Source organism: Puma concolor, chromosome B4, assembly GCF_028749965.1.
Source record: "Puma concolor isolate L17-30 chromosome B4, mPumCon1.1.hap2, whole genome shotgun sequence".
NCBI lineage: Eukaryota > Metazoa > Chordata > Mammalia > Carnivora > Felidae > Puma > Puma concolor.
Genome location: NC_141673.1, coordinates 5,597,866 through 5,619,430, shown reverse-complemented (window position 1 = coordinate 5,619,430; position 21,565 = coordinate 5,597,866). Strand labels below are relative to the sequence as shown.

General features: G+C 41.7%; 1 protein-coding gene across 8 annotated transcripts in view; it reads right to left on the bottom strand.

The window, feature by feature from the left end:
- EFCAB6 (EF-hand calcium binding domain 6) overlaps positions 1–21,565 on the bottom strand; it is a 249,752-nt gene that overhangs the window by 155,317 nt on the left and 72,870 nt on the right. For all 8 annotated transcript variants that reach the window (XM_086712072.1, XM_086712076.1, XM_086712079.1 and 5 more), the window contains 3 exons: positions 19,010–19,122; positions 8,906–9,030; positions 2,159–2,307 (listed from right to left, as the gene is read on the bottom strand). In XM_086712072.1, the coding sequence (XP_086568198.1) occupies positions 2,159–2,307; positions 8,906–9,030; positions 19,010–19,122 (387 nt within the window). The remainder of the gene's footprint in view (positions 1–2,158; positions 2,308–8,905; positions 9,031–19,009; positions 19,123–21,565) is intronic.

Here is a 21,565-nt window from a genome sequence, read left to right as displayed (position 1 = left end):
AATAGGCCTCCATTCAAATGATAAGTTGGAAGACTATGAACCCAACAGGATGAGTGTCTACAATTGGCATTCCCATTGAAAAAGCACAATGTAAAACTGTAGAGGTACTTCCATTACAAACACGTAAAAATGATATATGTATGTGGATACAGGTGAAGGGAATGTGGAAACACGAACACGGTAAATTCGTTATAGAAGGTGTATTGTGACTTTCTGCTCCTCAGTTTCATTATTGCCATTAAATTATGACTTGTGTAATTTTGAAAACGAAATACAAAGAAATGACTATATGGCTTTTCATTATTCAGCAGAGCAATTCCTAAAAATCGTCACCATGTACAGGCAGAAAAACAGCTGTTTTCTGAGCCATGGGAATACTCACTCCTAGGGCCAAACCTTGCTTTTTACTCTAGAAGCCAGAGTGGCAATACGCAGGGCTCACCTCTGAGAAGGAAAGAGGAGGCTGTGGAGAATGGGTCTAGCTGGCCTCACTTAACAGTATTTCTTCCTTCTCCTCCTCTCTTGCCTCTCCTTTCCAGAGAACCCGAGGTGTCCGCCAATTATCCCGATCCTTAGAGAAATGGCTGATTCCAGGTTGAGGGCAAGGGATGTCCCAGAAGAGCCAGGAGCATTTTGCCATGTCGGAAAGGAAGAGACCTACCGGGGACGATCAGGGTCGCACCAACAGGTCTCGGGAGCTAACTGAGGAGGTCCCGCTGGCCAAGATGGAACGACTGAGTATCAGTGAGAACAATGATGAACTGCAACACATCAAATATGTTTCCATTCATGAGTTTGTGGTAACTTAGGAAAAGCCACTCACTGCTCACCTACGGAGTATGCTAAGGAACCAATTCACTATTTTGGAAGGTGGTAAGTGAAAGGAAAGGACCAAGGACATTGTGCCTTTCTTAGACCAGCTGTGTCTCACTGTCGCCAAGTAGTTGAAGAGGGAAAACTTTCATTACAGAAGCACTCCAACCAATAAAAGAAGAAAGGATAGATGTGAAATATCACCACCTTATAATCCCCAGTGAATTCGTGGAGAGAAGTACTTTCAACCATGGCTGCTAACACCACGAAAAGAGAGACAACCAGTCCACATTCGCTGCCACTGCCTATGAAGTATTGTTGCCAGAACAACTGAACAGATATCTGTGTATCTATCCATTTAGGGGCAGGAGAGGGTGGGGGAGGGAGACAGGAGAACATGTTAATGTCACTGTAGATGTCGGTTGTCAGATGTCAGTTGCAAGAAACTCCACGTAATAAACAATCCAGACTTCTACAAATGCGTCATAAGGGAACAAATTAACAAATGGAGAGAGACCCTACAGACCAAAAAAAAGAATTGTGGCAAATCAATCTATTGTAATGTACAGACCTCATTTGGATCCGGACTCAAACTGTAAAAGAAAATCTGGGACAATCTGTTAGATTTGAACCCTGGCTAGGTATGTATTACTATTATTGATAATTCTATTAGGTGTGAAACCAGTATTTCCACCATGTTCTTAAAAAGACTTCTTGGGGCGCCTGGGTGGCTCAGTCAGTTAAGCATCTGGCTTCGGCTCAGGTCATGATCTCACGGTTCACAAGTTTGAGCCCCACGTCGGGCTCTGTGCTAACAGCTCAGAGCCTGGAGCCTGCTTTGGATTCTGTCTCTCTCTCTCTCTCTCTCTCTCTCTCACCTGCCTTGGATTCTGTCTCTCTCTCTCTCTCTCTCTCTCTCTCTCTCGCCTGCTTTGGATTCTGTCTCTCTCTCTCTCTCTCTCTCTCTCTCTCTCTCTGTCCCTTCCCCTGCTTGTACTCTCTCTCTCTCAAAAATAAAACATTAAAATTAAAAAAAAAAAACTTCTTATCTTTTAGAAAGACATAGTGAGACCTTTTCAGTGAAATATGATGTCTGGTATTTGTTTCAAAAATATCCAGGGTTAAGGAAAAATGGGCAAGAAGATAAATGATTGACCATGAGTTGAATGTTGAAGCTGAGTACCTTAGTGGATTCATTATATTATTCTCTTTACTTTTGCATGGGTTTGAAATTTTCACTAAAAAAAAGTAGAAGACATTAATAAAAAATAAATGAAGCTGTGCCGTATTCTCCTGGCTGACGTTTGGGGGGAAAAAAGTGTCAAGGAAACAATGGGACTCTTACCTCTTCATTAACTGGATAAAAATCCTCCTTGGTAATCGGTACACAAAGGTGTCGAAGACAATCTTTAGGTAATTCAAAGACACACAGCCACTTTTGGAGGGGTCCCCTGCACTCAGGGCTTTTTCAACCTTTCCATAGGACTTGGAAAGCTGCAGGGAATAAAAATTCGAGCATTGCATTCACAGAAACCCACTTCAAGCGCTATTCAACCAGCTTATTTTTACCAAAACCTCGTCACATTTTTCCCCTCCAAAAACTGATCAAAAAGGTTATGGTGGCATGTACTGAACTTCAAATGTTTAATTGATGAGCTCGCTACAGAACACTATCCCCAGTCACCGCTACTCAACTGACAGGGTAGACAAGTTTCTCCGGGAAAAACAGCACATATAATAGCTCCACCTCAAATTTCAGAGCTAAAAATATTCGCTGGATGTGCCAGTTTGATACATCTTTCTTAATATACTTTCAAGCCATTCCTACTGTGAGCCCATGCTACGTGTCTCTTGATTAAATCAGGTCAATCAAACAAAAAAGGCGGCGACATTTTATTAAGAACAGAAGTAGCTTTCAGAGTAAAGCAACTCATTAATATAAAGGCTGCATAAACAGAGTACACGTTGTGCATTTCTTTAATTCTTCTTCTTCTTTTTTTAAATGGGGAATCACAAAGAATCAGGGTGAATGAGTTTTGCTTTATGGAACTTCTAAAATTCAGTAGAGCCGGTTAACCGCTGATTTTTATATGACTCATAAAAATACTATGAAGATGGGTTTTATTTCCAAAGGTTTTTCCTGCTGTTTATTATTGAGTAATAACAATATTCTCCAATATTTCCAACCCTCTTCACTTTGTCTGAATTCGGTCTTTCCTGACTTCAATGAGAAACAAAATAACCATCAACTTGGGGTATAAGTTGACTTTCTTAGAAAAACAAACAAACAAACAAACATAAAACCTGCTGGAACGTGGAAATACACGTACAAGAATCTGTACCCACTATAGGAATAAGAAGCAGATTTATTGACATTCCCATAGCTTGCACAGGAACGTCAGAAATCTAACGGGAAAATCTTTAAAAATATTTAGAGAATCTCAGGGCCTAGACCTCTTCGAAAGTTGCACAGAACCAACCCAAAATGTGCCTGCATCTGCCCCTCTCTCTTTTGGGGAGGTGGGTTGACAGAGAGAAGCCAGAGCCAGATGTGGGGTATAGTCTCGGTGTATTTACTGGATTAATGAAATCCACTTTTAATATCTTGATGACATTGGTCTCCAATGAGATTTTTTTCAAGAGAGTGTTTCTGACACCATCAAGAGCTTTTAGGAAAAAAGCGGGGTAGGAAACAGAAATAGTGTCTTGGTGACATGATACCAAGGAATTTTCAATGGTTACTCTTTATAAAAGGAAATTTTCAATGGTTACTCTTTATAAAAGGAAAAAAAAAAACCAAGCAATTCAGCAAAGTAAAAAGGAGGACATAAAGATACTTGGAAGTCTCTCCATCCAATTTTTTTTTACATAGTGTTCCAGAAACTCTCGTAACGATCATATAAACATACTACTTTATAAAATTGGGATCATGGCTATACATCCAGATTTGACAGATTTTTTTTTTCATTTAACAATATATCATGAAATGTTTTTCTGTAAGCACTAATACATATCTACATCATGCTTTTATTTTTTATGAAATTTTTAACGTGTATTTATTTTAAAGTTTACTTATTTATTTATTTTGAATGAAAGAGAGAGCAGAGGAGGGGCAGAGAGGGAGGGAGACGCAGAATCCGAAGCAGGCTCCAGGCCGAGCTGCCAGCACAGAGCCCGATGCGGGGCTCGAACTCAGGAACCATGAGATCATGACTTGAGCCGAAGTCGGACGCTTAACTGAGCCACCCAGGTGCCCCTCTACATCATGCTTTTAAATGCTGCATGGCACACCATCACATTATTGATAGACCAGTAAAAAGGACACCCATTTTCTGTTTGTACATTTAATTTCGACAAATGCTTCCCTGATCCCCAATCCAGATGAGGTCCCCCTTGTTATTCTCTGTTGTAACACCCTGTCCTTTATTTATCGTGTTTGTGAATGTGTTTGTGTAACACCTCTCCCCCGATGTAAGTTTGTACAATCTCCATGAGAGCTGGGTGTGTCTGTTTTGTTCACTCGTAATTACCTAGAATAAAGCACAATTTGGCATGCTGGAGGCATTCAATAAACATTTGTTTTAAATGAATATATTTTTACCAAAACGGTTAATTTTTTTAATGTTTATTTTTGAGAGAGAGAGAGAAAGAGACAGAGTGCAAGTGGGGGAGGGCAGAGAGAGGGGAAGACACAGAATCGGAAGCAGGCTCCAGGCTCTGAGCTGTCAGCCCAGAGCCCGACGCGGGGCTAGAACTCACGGACCACGAGATCATGACCTGAGCCGAAGTCGGACGCTTAACCGACTGAGCCACCCAGGCGCCCCTTGACCAAAAATGTTCTAAAGAAGGGTTGCAAAATGTCAAAAGCTTTGACACATCAGTAGGAAGGCACATAAAGATTAAAATGATAGCTCAGACGTCATTCTAGCCACATCAGAATGTAAAAAGGTTAAAGTCTAACAACATTAAGCGTTGGTGAGTAGGCAGAACGACAGGAATTCTTTCTCATATGCTTCCGGTGGGACTGTATATTGGTATTTTGAAAAACAATTTGCAACTGCAGGGAGCCTTGGTGGCTCAGTCAGTTAAGCATCTGACTCTGACTTCGGCTCAGGTCGTGATCTCACAGTTCCTGAGTTTGAGCCCCGCATCCGGTGAGCGTGAGTCCCACTGTGGGTGAGCTCCACTTCTCTCGCTCCCTCTCTCTCTCTCTCTCTCTGCCCTTCACTTGTGCCTCCCCCCTCTCTCTCAAAAAAAAAAAAAAAAAAAAAAAAGAATATAGAGTGGACTGATGATACACACATATAACTCTAGAAAGTGATACAAAAACTCATTCCACTGTGGAGGGAAATTGAACAGTCAGAGCACATAGATAAAACAAGTTCGATACTGCCAGTTAAAGCTGAGGTGCATGTCCCTTACAACCGAGCAGGTAATTCCACTCCTAGGTGTAAGCTATTCCTAGAGAGATGTCTGTGCACACGCCCCAAAACATACGTATGTAACCACTCACAGCGGCATCACTGGGATCAGCACAAACCAGGAAGCAATCTAAACATCCCTCTGTAAGAGAATGCATCATTTGTGTAGTTGCAGATGATGGAAAACTGTAGAGAAGTGAGAATAATAATACAGCTCTATCAAGAATGGGGGAGGGGCGCCTGGGTGGCTAAGTCAGTTGAGCGTCTGACTCTTGATTTCGGTTCAGTTGATTTTGGCTCAGGTCATGATCTTGCAGTTTGTGGGTTCAAGTCCCACATCAGGCTCTGCGCTGACAGCATGGAGCCTGCTTGGGATTCTCTATCTCCCGCTCTTTGCCTCTTTCCTGCTCGCTCACTCTCTCTCAAAATAAATAAACTTAAAACCTAAGCACAAGCAGGATGAAAATAAGTGGTTTTGCAACTATAGAAATTTGGAAAGAAAGGAAGGAGAGAAGGAGAGAAGGAGGGAAGGAAGGAAGGAAGGAAGGAAGGAAGGAAGGAAGGCAGGCAGATCAGGCAAAAGACAAAGAACCCAGTCTAAGGAAACATAATACAAAAAAATATAAACACGTGATCACCTACAAAGGTTTCGTGCCATAAAAAGAAACTAAGACTATGAATTCATGATAAGAAAAGCTTGAAGTCAAGATGATAAAACAATGAAAAAGAAGGGATATTGCAAAGCTAGGAATATTGAGAACAAAAATAGTATCATTACAGGACCTAATAAAGAAATTAGAAATAACAGCGTAAGACGCAAGTCTGAATTAAAATTAATAACAAAGGAAAGGCTTGAAAGACTCCGAACGAAGGCAGGGGAAAAAGGCTGAAGGCAAGCTGGGAGAAGGCGGCAGCTGTCGAGGACGACGACGACCCAGTGTGAGGGTAACTGGGAATAACACTGAAGGGAGGAAAGATGCTGCGAAGGCAGAGGGACAGAGAGCAGGAGAGGATTTTAGTGACACAGGAGAAGTTTTCTGGAAATGACGGACTGAATCTGTACCTCAAAAGAACACACTGTGTTCCAGGAAACTTTGACATAAAATGCTCCGTGCCAGTATGGCTTAGTTTTGCTTTTTAATTTCAAGGATTAAAGAGAATATATACTTTAGGCATCCAGGTAGAAAAAAGGAATTACCTATAAGGGGGAAAAAAAAAAATCAGTGAGCTCAGGCTTCTTCAGGACACCCAATGCCAGGGGCGCCTGGGTGGCTCAGTCAGCTGAGCATCCAACTCTTGACTTCAGCTCAGGTCATGATCTCACAGTCATGAGTTTGAGCCCCTCACTGGACTCCGTGCTGGTGGAGCCTACTTGGGATTCTCTCTCTCCCTCTCTCTCTCTCTTTCCTCTCCCCTCCCCCGCCCACACACACACTCTGTCTCTGTTAAAGTAAATAACTAAACTTAATAAAACAAGAACAGAAGACAACGGAACAAGGCTTACAACATCTTGAGGAAAAGAAAGCAAGATGGAAGAATTACACCCAGCCAAGTGTTTCTGGTAGAAAAGTAAGAGGCAGACAGTCTCAAACATGAAAAAAACAAAGGGAATAAAGCCCCCATGAGCCTTTCTTAAGGAAATTACTTGGCTATGAAATCCAGCCAGCCAAAAAATAAATCAAAATAATGAACTCAGAAAGGGATTAACTACGGTAAACGCTGGAGAATAGTCATGTGTCTTAAACCCACGTAAATACACATCGAAGGCCAAACAACCGGGGAAATTATAGGACCGGAATAGAATGTAAATATCATGGTAAACCCTGGCTAAGGACAAAATAGAAACAACAAAACTTGTGAGGTGGGAAGGAACACCGGGAAGCGAGAGCCCACCCGTACCGCCTGCGATCGAAAGATCCTTCAAAAACACCGTAATTTCTGCAACTCTTAATGGCTTTCTTAATTCTCTTCTTGTCTCAAAGTCCCTTTTGGGACCTGATATTATCTTGTGGTAAAGAAATATTTGTCCAAAGTACAGAAATATCTTCAGCTTCACTTGAAGACAGCACTGTCAGCAAGGGCTTGGGTTTAAACTTGGCCCAGGCCTCACTGGCAGGGGAACTCTAGACCCGTCATTAAACCTCTCTGTGCCTCAGTTTCCTCAAGCTGAAGCTGGGATGATAGCAGGGCCTGGCTCACGGAGCTGCTGTGAAGACTGAGGAGGACCCTGCCTCGCACCCAGCGGGCCCCACAAAAGGGTTAATTACGAGGGTGGAGAGGGTGGTGATGTCTCCTTTGCTTCTGGTAAATTCAAAGACATTTACGTTAAATACATCTTATTTGTACAAGGAGCATGATTCTCTTCTTATAAAATTATTTCTATCTATGTATCCGCCCACCCACCCACCGAGGCAGTCATCCTTCTATATATATGAATAAAGACGGGCCGAGAATTATGTTCACCAAATGCTGCCTTTGATTATTTCTGGGCGGTGGATTTTGAATAATTTATACTTTCTTCTTTGTACTTTTCAGAATTGCTTACTTTTTTTTGTAACACTAATGTATTTTGTAATGGTTCTGTTTTTATGAAAACAATAAATTTATTAACCACAACAAGAGAAAACAAAGCTTTACTAATTTACCAACACAATATTACAGACTCACTTCTCCAACACCTTGATCAACACTGGCTTCTGTTAATTTTTTTCCTCATTGACATTTTTCTACTGAACACCTTACATTCGTTTTTAAAAGCTCGACGCACCTTAGTCTGTGGTTTACATGGCACATACTTTGTCAAGTTTATCATTTGCTTACACAAAGTTTTGCTGTACAAAAGCTTTTCATTTTAATGTAATCAGATGTAGCATCTTTTTCTTTATGGTTTCTGGGCTTTGCATCATGCTCGAAAGGTAGTCTCGATTTCAAGATTAAAAAATTTTCACCCACAGTACTTTTAAATAGTTGATTCATACAGAATTTTGGTGTGAAGAATGGCAGGTTACGAGCTTTTTTTCCCCCTGCACGGCTGGCTAGTGAATTTTTCCAATAATAATTACCCAGTGAGCCACTCCGCATCCCTGCCACACTTTACTGGAATGCCTGATATCATATGCTGAATTCACAGACACAGACTGATCCATCACCCAACTATTATCTTACGTCAATTTGAATGTCAGATGGTTGTACCAGTGCCATACAGGCTTAGCATACCTTTATATTTTTATGTGATATATTGTTATGTGGTCCTCTATTACTACTTTTCAAAAGAAAAAAATATATATGTATATCCATCCAGAAATAGGGAGAGCAGACATTAATTTTGAATCTTCCAACCCAAGAACCAAAAAAGACCTCTTCATTTACTCAAGTTTTCCTTTATTTTGCTCAATAAAGATGCCTCACGTCCTCACAGGAGTCTGGAATCTTCTTCACCAGATTAAGTGCGTGAGCAGCACAAAAGAGATATGTCGGAACCAGCCTCTCAGCACCAGTACTGTTACGGACAGGCTGTCACGACAGGTTGGAGGAGGCCTCAGGGTCCCAGGAGGTGGAGGCAGGATCCACACGATGCCTAGAAATAGCGTCCAGACCTAATGGTTTTCCACAGCTGTCAATCTCCTGTGCTCGCACTTTAGAGAACCCGGGCATTAGGGAGACCCTCTTACCTCCTGGCAGAAGGCCGTCTCAACTTCTTCCAGGGAGCAGTTTTTCCAGACCTCTTCGGATGAAACAGAGCTGTGAGGGCACTCCCTTTTGGAATTTTTGACGGATTGACTCTCCCAGGAGACCTCTGTTCAGACAAAAGAATTTTCGTTTATTGACGGTGTCAAAGATCCATTTGAATATTCAGTGTTTCCTTTTCATCTTCACCTGCCTGGCAAAAATTTAAGACTTGAATGAACCAAAAGCACGACGAACTATGTACTAAATGGTGTTGAAATGACTGGCAGAACATTTTAGAAAAAAAGTTAAATTAATCTACCTGCTAGCTTGTGCTGGGATAAACCTTAGGTAAACGGTTCATCAAGTAGAAGAATCAAACCGTAAAAGCAGAAGAAAGTTAAGATGAATATTACACAGAACACAATCTCTGGGTGGGAAGTCCTTTCCAAGACACACATTACAGCCCCGAATCACTTAAATAATGGATCTGCCTGACGACATCAATATTTTTCTTGGTTTGGTTAAAAACACACACTCCCAAATCACAATGAAAGAAACGTGAGTGAGAAAAACTATAGGTTAATTACCATGATGCATGAGTAGCTCTTACAAATCACTAAAATAAATACTCAGTAGAACATAGACGCAGGTTGTAAACAGGTAATTCACATAAAAAGAATGAAAAATTCCAACAAATGCACAAAAAAGTACTGAACTCATTGGTAACCCAAACTCTAATTAAAACAAGTTAACGATATGTTTCCACTTGTCAAATAGGCATGGATAAAAGAGAATAATAGAGAAAGAAATCAGTCCTGGCCTGTGTATAGAAAACTTGGTAACTGAATACTTTTAAATCTCCTTTTAGAATTTTACACGAATGGAATTATAGGACCGTCCAACAAATGTATGTGGGTAAGGAAATTTTCTGCACTGTTTAAAGACTTACAAAACCGAAACAATTTAAATGCCCATTAATCGAGGATTGGTTTTATAAATCATGGTTCACCAAGCCTATAAAATACCACACAGACATTAAAAACAAAGGTGCCTGCCTAAGTTAATGAACATGGAAATTTTTCCTTCATATATATTGTATCATGATTGAAAGAGATATTATTAGCATGATTTAATTTTCATTTTAATACTTATGTTGTGTATTTGCCTGTCTATCCACCCACCCAGCCACCCATCCACCCATCCATCCATCCATCCATCCATCCATCCATCCATTCATCCATCCATCCGAAAGGAAATCTAAGAGGATAGTACACCAAAAAGAATACAGTGGGAGGATTCAGGGGGTAGGATTACGGGGATGGTTATTTGTGTTCTCGTGTTTTCTGCCTTTTTTGCAGGAAACATGTATTACTTTTATAATCAAAGAATAAAATAAATCTACAATATAGCCATTTTCTTTCTCAAAGTCGACTACAAAGAATCACAAATGGTTTCCCAGATTTATTTCCTAAACTGTCTGCAAATACGCTTCACTCAAATTAAGCACACTTACAACGACTCAGCTGTAGTTAACAAACTGCCAGTCTTCTGGAATCCCATTGCCTACCTCAAAAAAAAAAAAAAAAAAAAAAAGAAAGAAAGAAAGAAAAAGAAAAGAAAACAAGGGAAAAAGAAGAAGAAAAGCAGCCTCCCCCATCTGGCTATGTAATGAAATACAAAGCCATTCTTCCAGAACGTGGTCTGGAATTCTGTGGCATCAGTGAGCCAAGCACTTGAAACTGGGATCTCAGAACGCACACACTGCAAGAGCCTCGTCAAGAGACGGGGAAGCCGACCCACAGAACCAGGGTCTGACTCGGCTGGGCACACAGAGGTCTCCAGTCGGGCTTTCTGACACTGCGCCCTGGTGCGGGCTCCACTCTGGGGCACTGGTACTCTAATGACAGTTCTCGGGGACACAGGGCACATCAAGGGAAACCCATCCATGCTCTGTAAACAGGATGCCAGGTTCTGGAGGATGGGGGCGGGAGGGGGGGTTGGGGTGTGAGGCCTGCCCTCGGGGAGCTCACAGTCCAGGGACCCGTGCAGCTATACTGCCACCATAAGCTGGCTATGAAGCTCACCCAAGCCACGTTCAAGGGCACCTCTCTCGTCACAGTTATGCCAGGCCTCACTCTTCAGCCGGGCATAACAATTCCCACCACCTGTTAATGTCCCCAGATTTCCTCTGAAAGGTTCTTGCTGATTTGAAATGGGGTAAAGAGGAAATCCAAAGCTTAAGGGGGGCATTTATGCATGTCATAGATGCAGCAGAAGGAAACCCACCCCCAAATGTCACTTCTTCAGGTGCCAAATAGATAGTGTCCTTGATAAGCAAGATGATGATGGCTTGTTAAGAACACCAACATAGCAAAACCAGAACTATGCAAAATCAATAGGAAACATAGTTCTATACATTCAGAAAAGTCAAAGGTCACGATGCCTGCAAATAACTGACATACTGCGTCCCTGATAAGAGGTAGCAACAGCATCAAACCCACCAGCAGCTCTTGGTAATAAGTCCTTATAGGACCCATTTTCCCCAAAAAGGAACCTACAGAAGCAGATTTTATTCTTATCATTTCCAGTTCATAGGTAAGAGAAAAAAGCAGGAGTTCATATGAGAAACAGAAACAGATATAAAGAAGTATGTGGAATTATGTGCTTACTTAAGAGAGTGAAATTTTAGGGAAAATGCACTAGGGGACACATTATTTTAAAATTACTGCTCTCTTGAGACTATTCTCCCCAAACCACCATGTAGAAAACAAACATTAGTAAAACACTCGTAAAGATTTCACTCTAGAAAAATCAGAAACAGTCTAGAATTTACTTATCCATCCATGTGCTTCACGGCTGGAGTGCCAAGAAAGCATTTCTGAGTGGAAGCTCCAAAGTAAGATTCAGAAAAACCCTGAAAACAGTACGAAGGTGAGGAGGACTCACTTTGGATCCAGCCACTGACTCTGCGACCTTCCAGGACTACCCACACAGGCTTGTGCTTCTGGGTCCCCATTTGCAAGAAGAAATGGACAGAAATGCCACAGAGTTTGCCCACAAGATGCTCAGTACACATTAGCTACCTATGGGTTGACGAGAAATGTTTTAAATGCTAGGAGACAAGAAAGGACTCGTGTCAATCAGAGCTAGAAAAATTCTGAAATTCAGTGATAGAGCCCCAAAGCAAATTCGAAACAAAATCATTCCAGAAATAAAGGCTGAGCTAAAAGGAACACAAGAGCAAATAAACGAAAGTCACAGGAGGTGAAAAAGGGGAAAAAAATGTATCAAGGAAGCAAAAAGGAAAGAAGGCAGGAAGGAACATGTGCAAGAAGGTGATAGTCTAAAACAGAAGCTAGGAAAAGAAATCCAAGATACCTGCACAACGTACCACTGGAAAGAAAACGTAACAGTGGAATGGTTCAGATGCTAAAAAATTACAATTCCGGAAGTCTTCCCGAAATAAAAGAGACTCAAGCCTAGCAATTCAAATAGTACCTAAATACTTATAAAATCAGTCACAAGTGTCCAACATCATGACTTCTAGCAAAATTACTGGGTTTTAAATAAAAAGCGAAAAATGTGCTGGCTATCTGAACACAAAGACCAAGGCACTAATGAGGGAAAGAAAGTCAGTCTGTCATTAAACTTTTCTTCGGCAAAACTTTACATCACCAGGCACTGGGTAAAGATATTTAAGATCCTTAAGGAATGAAAATCTGAGCTAAGGGTTTTATCAAATGATTTTTTATATAGGCCACATACAAACTGTAAGAAATCAGAGAATATCATTTCCATGGGCACTTCACAAGAAGTCTACTGGAGGACAATCTTCAAATCACCAAAATGACTCGAGAGACAAATAAGAGAGATAGAAGCAAGCAAGCAGGTGTGATAAAGACCTCGCTCCTAATGCGGCAATCTGACGGAAGCTGGGTCAGTGAGACAGGAAGACCTACTTCTCTATGACCTACACAGAGACACGTTAGAAGATAAATCAAAACCTAGAAATGACCTTTGAACTGTTCCATGTAACGTCTCTCTGTTTGATTGCTACCCTGAGCAACCTGTCTGATGTCTTGGCTTTTCCCAAAACCAGTTAGTAAGGTTGGGATTCAAATTAGCCAAGCCATGGGCCAAATAAAATAAATTCCATTAGGAGCCAACCAGAAAGGATATGCTGGTGCCATGAGATTCAGACTTACGTGCTGAGGATTTTGAACTGATAGGATGGCAATGTGAACGATGACCAGTTGGTGTCGGCGATTTGTCCCTTCCCACCGCATACCAACAAATAGGCCTCTGCTGACAACCTCGGTGTAGAGCTTTAATATAATGCAGCCCACAGCCCCAAATTACTACAGCTGACCCTTGAACAACACAAGGATTAGGGGTGGCAACCCGAACACAGTCAGAAATCTGCATGGAACTTCTGACCCCCCAAAACTTAACTACAAATAGCCTGCCGTTGACTAGGTACCTTACTGATAACATGAACAGTTGATTAACACATATTTTGCATGTCGTATGTATTATATGCTGTATTCTTACAACAAAGTAAGAAAGAGAAAAGATGTCAAGAAAAGCGTAAGAGGAAATACATTTACAGTACTATGGTATAAAAGCTCTGTGTACATATGGAGCCATGCAGTTCAAACCTGCATTGTTTGGGTCCAGTGTGTATCTTTAAGTCAGAACACCCACAAAAAAGAGTCTGTCTTCTAACTGAAGAACTTAAATTTCAATTGTGAAAGTTACAGAGGAAAAAGTGGCATGAATAAGATTTTAAGATGATCTCTACGACTGGGGTATAGAAGACAGATCGGAATAGGCCCGTGCTGCAGACGATGGCACCAGTTAAGAGACAGCAATGAGAACTTGAGCTAGCACTACAGGAACAAGAATATACAGAACAGCCAGATATATCTCTCGTATCAAATCAGATAAAAATTGCCTTTCCTGTGAGATGTGAGATGCATCATTATTTTACATACCCCTAACAAACAAAAATGTTGCCAATTATCGGTAACAAAATGTGAAAAAAACTGAGATTCCCATACTGGAACTGAAATTGTATTACAGAACTCACCTTCTTACAATACCTGGTGAAATAAGCAAAAGAAAAAAAATAGTAAAAATTAGAAAAATCCATAAATTACCAGCATAGACTGACACAAGAAGAAACTCTTAACACGGGCGACCAAAAAGCTGTGCTTCCAGTTATGGTAGATTGGCTCACATTGAACCTATCTTCCCAGCAGATAACAAGTATAAACTCTGGCCAAAATAGAAACAAAAAACTGTCTGAAGGCACTAGAGAGCAACTGACATAAATGGGAGTTGACACTTGGAAAAAGAGAGTAACTCTTGATGCATTTCTTATCATTTGGCTTTTCCAGCATCCTGCTGGCTTTAGGAATCAGAAGACAGAGTTCAGGACTACACAGTATCTGGAAAGTATGAAAGTGAGGAAAGACCAAAAAGAAGGGCTTGGGGGGCACCTGGGTGGCTCAGTCAGTTAGGCGGCCGACTTCGGCTCAGGTCATGATCTTGCGGTCCGTGAGTTCTAGCCCCGCGTCGGGCTCTGTGCTGACAGCTCAGAGCCTGGAGTCTGCTTCAGATTCTGTGTCTCCCTCTCTCTGACCCTCCCCTGTTCATGCTCTGTCTCTCCCTGTCTGAAAAAATAAATAAACGTTAAAAAAAAAATAAAAATAAAAAAAAAGAAGGGCTTGGAGGAGGATTTCCAAAGTCTGTGCATAACTTCTGCCAAAATCTTTGGCTAATCCCTGAACAAGATACATAGAGCAGACAATAAGATGCCCAGCTAAGGCTAAAATAGCAGAACAAAGATTTCAAGCGTTAAAGCCCTCAGGGAGGACAAAGACTGGAGTCTGAGTGTAGCTAAATAAACTTGCTGCTAAAACAAATACTTATATTCTTCAGAGGAACATAACAGAATCTAAAGTCTCTACAATGCAAAATTTACTGTATCCAGGCTAAATTCCAAAGTTGCTAGACGTCGCAAAACAAAACAAGACAGAAAACCGTGATCCCTCATATTTAAGAAAAAAAAGTAATCAATAAAGAACCAAACTTGGAGATGACCTAAAGGCTGGAAATAGCGGATAAAAATTTTAAAGCTTTTGAGAGTTTTAATTTCAACATAAGTGCTTGAGAACAAAAGGGAAACTATACTCTTAATGAGCAAACAGACAGCAAATCTCAGCAGAACAACAGAAGCTATAGCAATGCATTCTGTGTTTCTAGTGTATATAAAAGTACAACATATAACAGCACTGTAGCAAGAGACAGGAAAGAAGAATGGGCAAATACTGTTGTAAAGCCCTTATACTTCATGAGAATTAGTATAATATTAGATTGAGGTAGACTCTAATTAATTAAAGACATATAAGAGAATAAAAAAATCATCAGTTTACCCCATGTTCTCGAAATTATGAAAACAATACTGGAAAAGTGTGGGAGGCTGGTGTAGGTGGACTGACAAAGAAGGAGAGGAGCATAATGCAAAAAGGCAAAGATCTCATCTTGGAATAAAATATAAAAGGTACAAAATTGCTTTAAAGAACATCCTCAGGGGTGCCTGGGTGGCTCAGTCGGTGAAGTGTCCGACTTCGGCTCGGGCCTGATCTCATGGTTCGTGAGTTTGAGCCCTGCATCAGGCTCTGTGCTGACAGCTCGGGGCTTGGAGCCTGCTTCGGATTCTGTGTCTCCCTCTCTCTTTCTGCCCCTCCCCCACTTGAGCGCATGCGCACGTGCTCTCTCTCTCAAAAATAAATAAACATTAATTTAAAAAAGAACATCTTCATAAGAACACAAGTTCAGGGGTGCCTGGGTGGCTCAGTCAGTTAAACATCTGACTCTTGATTTTGGCTCAGGTCATGATCTCACGAACTATGAGATCAAGCCCTGTGATGGAGCTGACAGCACACATCCTGCTTGGAATTCTCTCTCTCCTTCTCTCTCTGTCCCTTCCTCACTCACACACACACATGCTCTCTCTCTCTCTCTCAAAATAAACAAGTAAACATGAAGAAAGCACACAAACTCAGTCAAACAAGATGGTAACACAACAAAACGAGCGGGAAAGTAATATCATAAACCAAAGGCAATGCCATGATAGAAGTAATAAATAAGGTAGAAATCACATGGAACAAAAAAAAAAGACCTTGGCAAAAATCAGATCACAAGTGTAGATAAAAGACTGAGATGTCACTGTGACCTCAGAGGAAAAACGCAAAGAAATAGAAAGGCACTTTAAGATAACTTAACAGACACAAAAGACAAAGACAATCCAACATAAGGATAATCTGCAACAGCGAAGTTAAAAATCAGGAAAATGAAACCAAAGATTTATTCAAAGATGTAATATTACTTAAAAAAAATCTTGAAATGAAAAAGTAATTGGACTTGCAGATTAAAAACACACCTGTGCAAAAGGCTCAACAGCATGACCTATCCTAGCTACGTTTCTGAAACTCAGGACCAAGTAATTCCTTTGGGAAGCCAGCTAGGAGAAGCACGTCATGGATAAGGGGGAAACTAGGCAAGCGTCAGACTTCTGCACAGCCCCATCAGTATCAGAGGCAGTGGGTCAAAGTCTCTGACGTTGGGGGGCGGGAACGCGTGACCGGCGGGTATTACCTCCAGCCAAGACATAGTCAGGATTTTCTTTAGTTTCGTTGCAATTCCTGTGTTTCTGATATGCTCAAGTAAAAGTCAAAACTGATATAAAAGGCCATCTTTAGGAACCCATTTCTACAAAGCTATTTCTGTCTGTCTTGCTTCTCCTTTCCACAGATCTGCACGGAAAGATGCCAGGCATCACGCTGACAGTGGTTAATTCTGGGTGGTAGGATTGGCTTGACTGTTTACTTCAATCTTTTTACTTAATCTGCCAAAGTGTCTGCTTCACAGGGCTGCGGAGAATATGAAGAGAGACAGTCCAGGAGTGTGCTTAGCCTCAGGCCTGGCATGGGACAAATGTTCGGTAAGCACGGTGGAATGTTACGGTTCTCAAGTTAGGACTCTAAACTTACTTGTGATGAAAAGTCTCTATGATCAAGGGAGACCACCACCTTATATCTCCCTTGGACAAAGTTCACAGCCCATGCTCCGGCCAAACACGTTCCCCCTTTGGGGGGAAACTCTCATTCCCTCCACACTTGTCATGTGCATCCTGTGAACTCTGGGCCTGCAAAAGTGCCTCCCGGCTCCTCCCTGGACCGCCCTCCTCCTCCTGTGCACACCCCACGACATTCTGTTCTTCCCTCTCAGGCATTTGTACAGTTTGTTTTGGAGCTAAACAGCTCAAATCTCAACTCCACCAAAAACTAGTCTATGACTTTGGGAGTTTCATCTAGCACCCTTGAGTGTGAGTTTTCTCATCTAAAAAATGGGATAATAATACCCATCTCACAAAGGTGTTGAGAGAAATAAAAATTAAAATTAAGGCTCATGAAGTATCTATACAGAGCACAACAAATTAGTGCTTTATATTATTATTTCTCTTTTATGTGACTTATTTTATGCCTTACCTGCCCCATTTAAAACACACACACACACACACACACACACACACACACACACACACACACTCCTTAAAGACAGAGTATGTACGGAAGCCTGGGTGGCTCAGTCAGTTAAGCATCTGACTTCGGCTCAGGTCATGATCTCACAGTCTGTGAGTTCGAGCCCCGCGTCGGGCTCTGTGCTGACGGCTCAGAGCCTGGAGCCTGCTTCGGATTCTGTGTCTCCCTCTCTCTCTGCCCCTCCCCTGCTCGTGCTCTCTCTCTGTCTCAAAAATAAATTTAAAAAAAAAACATTAAAAAAAATTAAAAAAAAAAATAAAGACAGAGTATGTTACTTGGCTCCGAAGCCAATGAAGGGCCCAGTGCTGTGCACATGAACTAACAAAACATAAGGGATGAACAGGTTCTTGGAAGAGCATCTGGTCTAGTTATTCCTAAAACTCGAGAGGTGTTAACAAGGAGACCCCCTAAGGAGTCTGCTATCAGTGATCTTAGAGGAACCGAGCTAAAATCTGAGAATTTGTCATTGTTGAGCCTGCCAGTGTGGCAAATCTGAGAATCACAGAAGGTGCTCGATGAGTATTTGTTGTGCTGAATTAAATTGAAACCGGACAGTGACACCACGTCTCAAGGCAAGAAATCACTTGCCTTCAAATGACCAAAGGCTCCCGAGGGAGAATCTCCAGTTGCATTCTTCATAAATTCATCCTCGGGGGACTGGACTCTGCTCTCGCCAGAACTATCCAGCAGGTCAACAACTCTGGGCACTTTGTTGATGAGGCCGGGATAAACGCCATCGGCGCAAGGAGAAAACGTTCCGTCTCAAGGCTACATGCCTGTGTGAGCCTGGCTTTACGTATCTAAGAGAATGCATAAACTACTCAGCTATTTGCCCTTTTATATTAAGATTTTTTCCCATCACTAAAGGGATAATGTGTTCATTACAAATTTTTGAATATGGGGCGCCCGGGTGGCTCAGTCGGTTGAGCATCCGACTTCAGCTCAGGTCATGATCTCACGGTCTGTGAGTTCGAGCCCCACGTCGGGCTCTGTGCTGACAGCTCGGAGCCTGGAGCCTGCTTCCGATTCTGTGTCTCCCTCTCTCTCTGCCCCTCCCCTGCTCATGCTCTGTCTCTCGCTGTCTCATTAAATAAATAAATAAATAAATAAATAACATTAAAAAAAATTTTTTTGAATATACAGAAGCAGCAGAAAGAAGAATGAAACAACACCCAGGCACATATCACTTAAAGACGATCTGTGCCTTAGAATTTTCTTTCTAATCATCTACGGATAACACCCCATCCACTTTCCACGTTTACCATTAACTTCATGGAAATCGCTGCTCGTGGCTGTGCATGGATACTCTGTGACTCACTTAACCCTTTTTCTGCTGTTAGACATTTATGTTATTCTTCTAAACAATGAGGCCATGGCTATCTTTGCACCTAATGCATTTTCCATATTTGTAAGTATTCCTTAGAATAGGTCCTAGAAGAGGAATCATTGTGCCAAAGGATATTGAAATCTTTAGCTATGTACTTTCAAAACACTCACCTGGATTTCCCGTTTTATATCTAAGATTCAAGTCATTATTTACACTGAGGTTCTTCAAGAAAACATTATAGTCCACTGTGGTGTCTTTATCAATGTTGTAGTGTTTTGCAAACCTGAAATAGAAATGTTCTTTGGTAATCGGAAATTACGATACAGAGAATCTAAAACGAGGCAAGGTATCCTTCAGCACTGGGGCTGGCATTCATTTTAATGCATTTCTAGCTAGAGCTGGAATTAAAAAGTCAATGCTAAGAATGGTTAGCATAAGACTCAAACACACAGATACTTCGAAGGAGACCATTCTCCTTGGCCTACCGACGCGTGCGTGAGGGTTCGAACAGTACAGGTGCATCTCAGGACCCGTCTTCTCCCTTCTCTGGAAGGAGGAGGGAGCAGCCAGGACTCAGGCTGCGCTCAGACAGCAAAAGCAGGTCCCACTTTCCTTTAATAAATAGGGGGCAATGGATCTGGGCCGTGAGTCAATTAGCAGAAAGCCACTGTCACCAGAGAAATCCAGAGCGGGGTGTAGGGGAGAATCCAGCCCATCCTCTTGACCCAGCACAGCATTTCACAGAGACAAACAGAGGCCCAGTTCACTGGGGTGAGGGGCAAAACCAATGATCTCTCCCTGAAATATACTGAGACACTCTTTCTTTCTAAGTTCAGATAAATAGGATGTTTGAATATTTCTTTCTTTTCAAAATGAATCTTCTATTATTCAAATCTGCCACTTGATAAATGGCTTCCTAGATGATTTCTGCATTATTACATTGAGAAAAAATTGACAGTTTTTAAATGTTTGGTTATATTATCTCCATATGTGTTGGTTTCTATAATTATCTAATTTCATGCTGCTTTCTAAAAATTTAGCAATTATCACTTAAAGTATTTGTTATTTTTCTGTTTTCCAAATTTAACAAAGAGTAACGTCATGTGTTCATTTCAATGCATACCTTTTTCTCACCCACTTTGACGAATCTTGCCCATTGTTCTAATAAGAAAAAATATCTGGAGATAGGATAGCTGCCAGATGTTAACACTGAAACTCCCAGAGTAGCTGCGTCTTTCATCCACAGTCTCTGTCTTGTGAAAATATGGCTGTGGGCTCAGGGACCCGGAAGGCTGACCTACTGTGCTCCTATTTGTGTTACCGTCCTATAGAAAGCGTTGGCTACTCTGATGCTCCAGGAAAATGTCCGGATATTGATAAATATCTCATCACCAACTTCCCTGTTTTCCGTAAAACTCCAGCATTCCTTCAGACTGGTATTTCCTCCTAAGAGAATCCTCACCTTTCCTAATACCCAGCCCATCCGCATTCATAATCCCTGCTGCAGATTCATCGAGGACAGACAGACAGAATCCCGTGATAATATTTCCTACAGATAAAAATCTCAAAAACCAAGTCTCAGTAGTGCCCAGGTGAGTGGGTCACACAGGAAGGCCGACTGCAGGGTCAAGGGAACGACACCTTCGACCCATGAACCTCTCCGGCATCACCACCTACAACCAGCCTTGGGCTTCACTCCTCTGCACAGGCAGTGGGCTGACCTCGAGTGAGTTTGTTTGCTTTTTAGGCGGGCCATTCATTGTTTTACTGGGATCCAAATGCTTGGGCCTGTGGGGCTACGGACGGTAGGGTGTGTGAGATGGGAAAGGAAAAGCATAACCCAATGGGTCTCAGGGTGGTCTGATCAAGTGTAAAATTGGCGAGGATATCCTCTCTCGCCTCTTCTGCACACACACTGGACGGTATTTTGCAGCCTAAAGAGACCTGTCGTCTAGGGAACGGAGTGCGTTCCTGGAATCTTTATGACCGTGACAGAGTCGCCGGGAAAGTGGCACCTCCTATGCGCCAGGAGCATCCCAGACCCGCTTTATACACTATGGAGCATCTTGGCGTCAGTCTGCAAGGGGTTTCTAGCTAGAAACTTCTTTAAGCGGAAGCTGGGTCTCGGAGGGGCCCAGGAGCTTCCCAAAGCCCTAGAACCGGGGAGGGCGCAGCACAGACCTGACCCCAAGCGGAGCCTGACTTCAAAGCCCAGGTTGTTACCGCCTGGTAAACCTAAAATGGCCAAGTTAATACTGAAGCAGCTTCTCAGGGAAAGAGTATATTCTTGAGCTTCTATAAGAAAAGCATTAAAGCCATTGAAGAAATGGTCTGCTTTTGATCCTTTGCGTTTCTGTTCTAAAGAAAAGCAATTCTATTATGTTAAGTTTCCCGCGCCTTATCACGAAAACAGTATTGTTCTCGAGGCTTAGGGAAAAAACTCAAATGAAAATTTGTGGAGTTCTTTATTATTCAATACTTACGAGATGGGGAAACAGGCAGTAACATTTTTTATAGATTTACTAGGTTGGAGACCGCAGTGCCAAACACAAGGTTTATTGTCAAATAAAACGCTGTTTTGTTTTTTGATTGCCTGTTTTAGAAGGGTGTTGCTTCTGTTCTATAATTGCGTGCACAAAATTATTTAATTTGTTTTGTTGGGATCTTACTCTGGACACTTTCCCAGTCGGAAAGATGTAAAAATTAAAACATCTATTATGTCCTTT